At 46.6% G+C, this 4,451-nt stretch overlaps 2 protein-coding genes across 2 annotated transcripts; both read right to left on the reverse strand.

Moving 5' to 3' along the window:
- Positions 1 to 306: 306 nt before the first annotated feature.
- Positions 307 to 825, reverse strand: LOC128712316 (uncharacterized). The gene has a single exon (XM_053807212.1). It carries the CDS (start codon positions 823 to 825, stop codon positions 307 to 309), a length of 519 nt encoding a protein of 172 aa, XP_053663187.1.
- On the reverse strand, positions 809 to 4,204 carry LOC128716016 (protein slowmo). Its single transcript, XM_053810940.1, has 4 exons — positions 4,173 to 4,204; positions 3,187 to 3,352; positions 1,064 to 1,377; positions 809 to 983 (listed from the first exon to the last, which is right to left on the reverse strand). The coding sequence occupies exons 1-4, from the start codon at positions 4,202 to 4,204 to the stop codon at positions 863 to 865; spliced, it is 633 nt and encodes a 210-aa protein (XP_053666915.1). The 3' UTR covers positions 809 to 862.
- Positions 4,205 to 4,451: the final 247 nt, after the last annotated feature.

A 4,451-nucleotide genomic window follows, 5' to 3' on the forward strand; every position in this document is an offset into this window, starting at 1 on the left:
AAATTACTAATACAAACAAATGGCATACTGAATGGGAAGGAGGAACACAAGCAGGGAACGAAACGCTGACGAGCGTGACAGACATACAATGGGGTTGGGAAAGTAAAAGAAAGAGAGAGAGAGAGAGACATGGATAGGAAACGAAGCAATGGAATCTATCATGGAGTATGCTAGCACACAAATGCCTGCAAAAAGGGAATTGGCTAAATGGAACAAAACGTTCCGGGCGCGGGAGCGAAAACGAAAAACCAACTGAAAGCTACGGTTCAAATGTCAGCCTCCGTCAGAATCACCATAATACCACAATCAACTGCCGTCCCCAAACATCGATGAAGATGGCCAAGATTGTGGCTGCTCTTTGGTCGAGGCACTGGACGCAGGTGGCGGACCTGTTGCTGACGTTCTTCCATCTCCCGAACCATCGCCCGGTGGCGGCGACGATTGAACTGCTTCTCCGGAACGACCCGAACCGAATGTCTTTTCTCTTCCGCCAGGCGGAATGACGCGATGGTTTGGTGTCTCTTTCGTCATAGACCCCGGAGTGGCCCGGTTTGTGTTGTGATTGGTGTTGTTGCTGATGTTTTGATTACTACTTTTAGCAGCAGCCGTGTTGGTGGTGGCCGCTGCAGCAGGAACGGTGAAGGAACTGTTTCTGGTTTCTTGCTGTTGGCGCCCAAACAGCGATGATTTCGTCGGAAGTGACGATGACGATCCTGGATGGATCGATGCGCCTGTATCAACCTTACCGGCGCCATCCGCCGGCACCGTCCCAATGCCCACCCTTCCAGGAGGTTCACTCCCACCCGGATCGCCACTACTGGCCATGGATGTTGCAGCGGCCGCCGCCTTGCAGCGTTTGTTACTATATGTGTATCTTTTGAGCGGTGGCACTCAGTTCGTCCATGCTCTTCCGGGCCTGGTCCGTGATGTCGTCCAGCGATTTTTTGGTCTGTGTTAGAATTTCGTTCGTACTGTTTGCCGCACTGTTGGCCAGTTCTTTCATCTGCAAGCAATAAAATGATTTCCATTAGCGACCCTGCTGTTAAGAACATACGGATTCTACTACATTACCTCAGCATTCAGCTTTCCTATCACCCATTCCAGTCCCTGGCGACCCTTGCCCGCATTGGTGCTAATGTTTTTCGTCAGCACATCCTCCATGTACCGGTTCAATGGGACGCCCTCGACCTGTACCGTGGCTTCCTGTTTTAGCAGCGTTTTCGACGGATCGGTCGGGTGTGGAACGTAGCTGAGCGTTTCGTACACTGAAAGGAAGCTGCCAAAGGTGAGGTTGATCGTTTTCAGCGTCATCAACCGTTCCTTCGGATCAACGGTCGACTTTTCGCTCGCGTAACAAACGTTCGGTGAACCAATGAGCTGAAAGTTAAAACAAAATTGCAAAAGTTAATGTTACTGCCTTAGAAAATTACACATCAATCATGAGATGGAACATTGTATTAGCTATTTACAAATTCATTAATCATACCGTAAAGCATACCATGGATAAATTTTCATAAATCAACACTTTTTCTGCAAGTGAACATGTGTACTGGGGTACTAGTTTCGTAAAAAAAGAGACTCAATAAATTAAATCCTTGATAAAAAAGGATCTAAGGTCGTGGTGTTATTCAAATGGGAAATACAACATATGAGCGTTGTGCTAATTTCCCACGAGGGATGATTTCAAATGTTGGATTAATAATGCACCTGCCGTTACGTTAGCTGACACCATTTGTTACAAAAAATCGAGAATGTGCTAGACCATGATAAGACAGCACCGGATGTCAGGTAGAGCGCGCAAAAGAGGGCATAAACCTGACTAACGCCTCTTAAAGCCTTTGACTCCCTCCTTAGGGGACTTCAACTGACGTACGTTTAATACGGCCCACAACTCCGACTCACAACGCAATCAAAGGTCGTGCGTCTGCTCCATGCGTTATCTTATCAGCTCCTCGTGGACTACCACACACACACACACACACACACACACTGTGTTGCGGTCACGCGTATTGGCAGGTGATAATCGTTTGACAGATAACACCTACTTGGGTATGCAGAAATTCGCAATCCTTACTGACGGTGTGTTCTGTTACCGGGAGGACGCAAACATCACCCAGGTGATAATGAATTGCAGTAACGTGTTCCAGATAACATGATTATCTTATCACGCAGCCGGTTTTTGGGACTGTACTTTGCACTTTGTGAAATAGAATGATTCAATGTTTTTAATTTAAAAAATCCTCTCATCATACCATTTAATGTCAAATATATTCATCTCACTAATCATGCTGTGAACTGAGAACAAGCATTGTTTGATCGCGTTCTCACCACCAATCGATCATGCAACGGTCACGTGCATCTGATATGCGGCATCCAAGTAGTCGATGCACGATCAAGAACGTTGTTAAGATACTTTCACCATATCCAACATGAAACAAAGAGAAAAAAAATCGTAACAAGCGTGAGATGGACACGGATCAGCATTGCCCACATTGTTCGACGGTATCAAAGTAGGCAAATTAAATAAACGCCAAAACCATTCCTCGTGCGCTAATGCTTCAAGTACACGCGCGCGCGCGCTCGCTACACTGTGACAATGTGAGTGCAATGCTCTGTAGCGAAAGGCGCAAAAAAGGCATCGCAGCATGTGAAACGATGACGCGTGCTCGTGACGATAGTGCCGCTGCCGTAAATTTAGAGTCGCATTCCGTTTCAGCTTCGCAAAACGCTATCCGGTACTAACACACCAGTAGAAACAAGGGTCGTCAGCTGCCTGTCGTCGTGTGCAGGGATACAGATTAGCGCGTATTTTTATCGTCAGCGTTTCGTGTGGTCTTTTCTGTATACAGGTGGATCTAGAGCGAATGCCAATGCGAATTTAGCGTTGATAGTAGATTCGTACAAGGAATATAAGAAGTTATGAATGGTGTAACTGGACTAACTATACAGCTGCGGGTAATGAAAGTCAAAGAAAGCCTGAAATGGCAGGTCTAGATTTCTTGAGGTTGTAGTGCCAATAAAGAAGTATAAATTCATATGTTCGTTCCTCACATCTCATATCCAGGAACTCACAATTCTGCTTGTTGACAAAAATAAATCTAGTAAGCAATGGTATGGCGGTATATATGAAATTAATAAATCGTAACATCAAGTAGAGGAAAAACCTGGAAGCGTCACAATCTGTACCTTCTGTGCCCACTGTGGGAAATACCATTTGGAGCTGACCAATCGGTGCGTGTGCAGGACACCTTCGACGACCCTTCGTTCCACCACATCGGTGCCGATGACGGCTGTGTTGATGGGGTTGGGGTATTTGCGCCAGGCGGCCTGTGCTACGGTCTCCCACGGATGGCTGTAATTAAAGAAACACAGAGGGACTATTTTAATCAAATATTCAATTTTCTTTGCTTAGGCGAACGGTAAATCAAAACCAGGCCACAGATGCACGTTCATGTAATTCCACGGTTCCCCTGCCAGTTAGTACACACATGCAAGTGGTCCACCTTGAGCGGTGGAGAAAGTGAAGGTTATCGCAATTGGACGAATGCCAAGCGGAACTGCAGATCGACGAACCCCTCGCCGAGGTTATGACCACTTCCTTAACGCGTCCTCTGCTGCGTGCGGTTTTGCAGCCATTTAGAGCATTTATTTGCACTTGCCAGCAAGTGCAGTAAAGAGCAGTAGTTTTAGGAAAGTAATTCAAGCTCACTAATTTTACTGTAACAACAAAACTACCCCCACCAACACACGCTGCACAATAGACAGCTGTTCCATCCATAGAGCCCCCGTTTGACGTTTCTCGCCAAACACACATGCTGTCGAAACGGTTAACCAACACGCACACACTCGCACACCCCTGATTGCTCAATTTCGTAACAAGGTCCAATTATATTGCGATGGTATTTTGTGCGAACACTCAGCCCGTGCGTACGGGTATCATTTTCACTAAACCAACATAATTCCACTGAACCGTGCTGTGCATTGGAGACAATTCCATGTTAAGAAATCGTTCCCCACACCGAACATTCCAGACGCACACACTGTCAAAGAAGGGTTTCCACAAGTGGCGTACAGCACTTTTACATAACATCCATCTGCTTCTGAGCTTGCTACGGTGAAACGATTTGGCATAGCAACCGAACCCATGCACCTAGCAGTCCGCAATTACTTACTTAAAGACGTGCTCGGATGTCCAGATTTTCATGCTTGCGCTTTGCGTTGTGGGGTTGCGTAGATATTACTCGTTATGTGTGTGTTGCTATGCGTCACGAGGAATTTCACGGACGCTGCAGCTCTCCCACTCCAGTAGTCTTCGGCGCGGTCGAAGACTTTTGTTTGCTGCTTAATACAGTGCACCACCTGAGGAGCATACACGCGAGAAGAAAAAAACTGTTGTAATTGTTGTGTGGTCTGCAATCATTGGGGGGTTCGGTGGGATTCGTGGAGCTGAG

Source organism: Anopheles marshallii, chromosome 3 (assembly GCF_943734725.1).
Source record: "Anopheles marshallii chromosome 3, idAnoMarsDA_429_01, whole genome shotgun sequence".
NCBI classification, from domain to species: domain Eukaryota; kingdom Metazoa; phylum Arthropoda; class Insecta; order Diptera; family Culicidae; genus Anopheles; species Anopheles marshallii.

Coding starts and splice junctions, on each gene's coding strand:
- LOC128712316 (XM_053807212.1), bottom strand. CDS start 825: ATGGCCAGTAGTGGCGATCCGGGTGGGAGTGAACCTCCTGGAAGGGTG.
- LOC128716016 (XM_053810940.1), bottom strand. CDS start 4,204: ATGAAAATCTGGACATCCGAGCACGTCTTTAA. Junction 1,378..3,186: donor TCCCACAGTGGGCACAGAAG/GTACAGATTGTG, acceptor TTTAACTTTCAG/CTCATTGGTTCACCGAACGT. Junction 984..1,063: donor CTGAATGCTGAGGTAATGTA/GTAGAATCCGTA, acceptor ACTGGCCAACAG/TGCGGCAAACAGTACGAACG.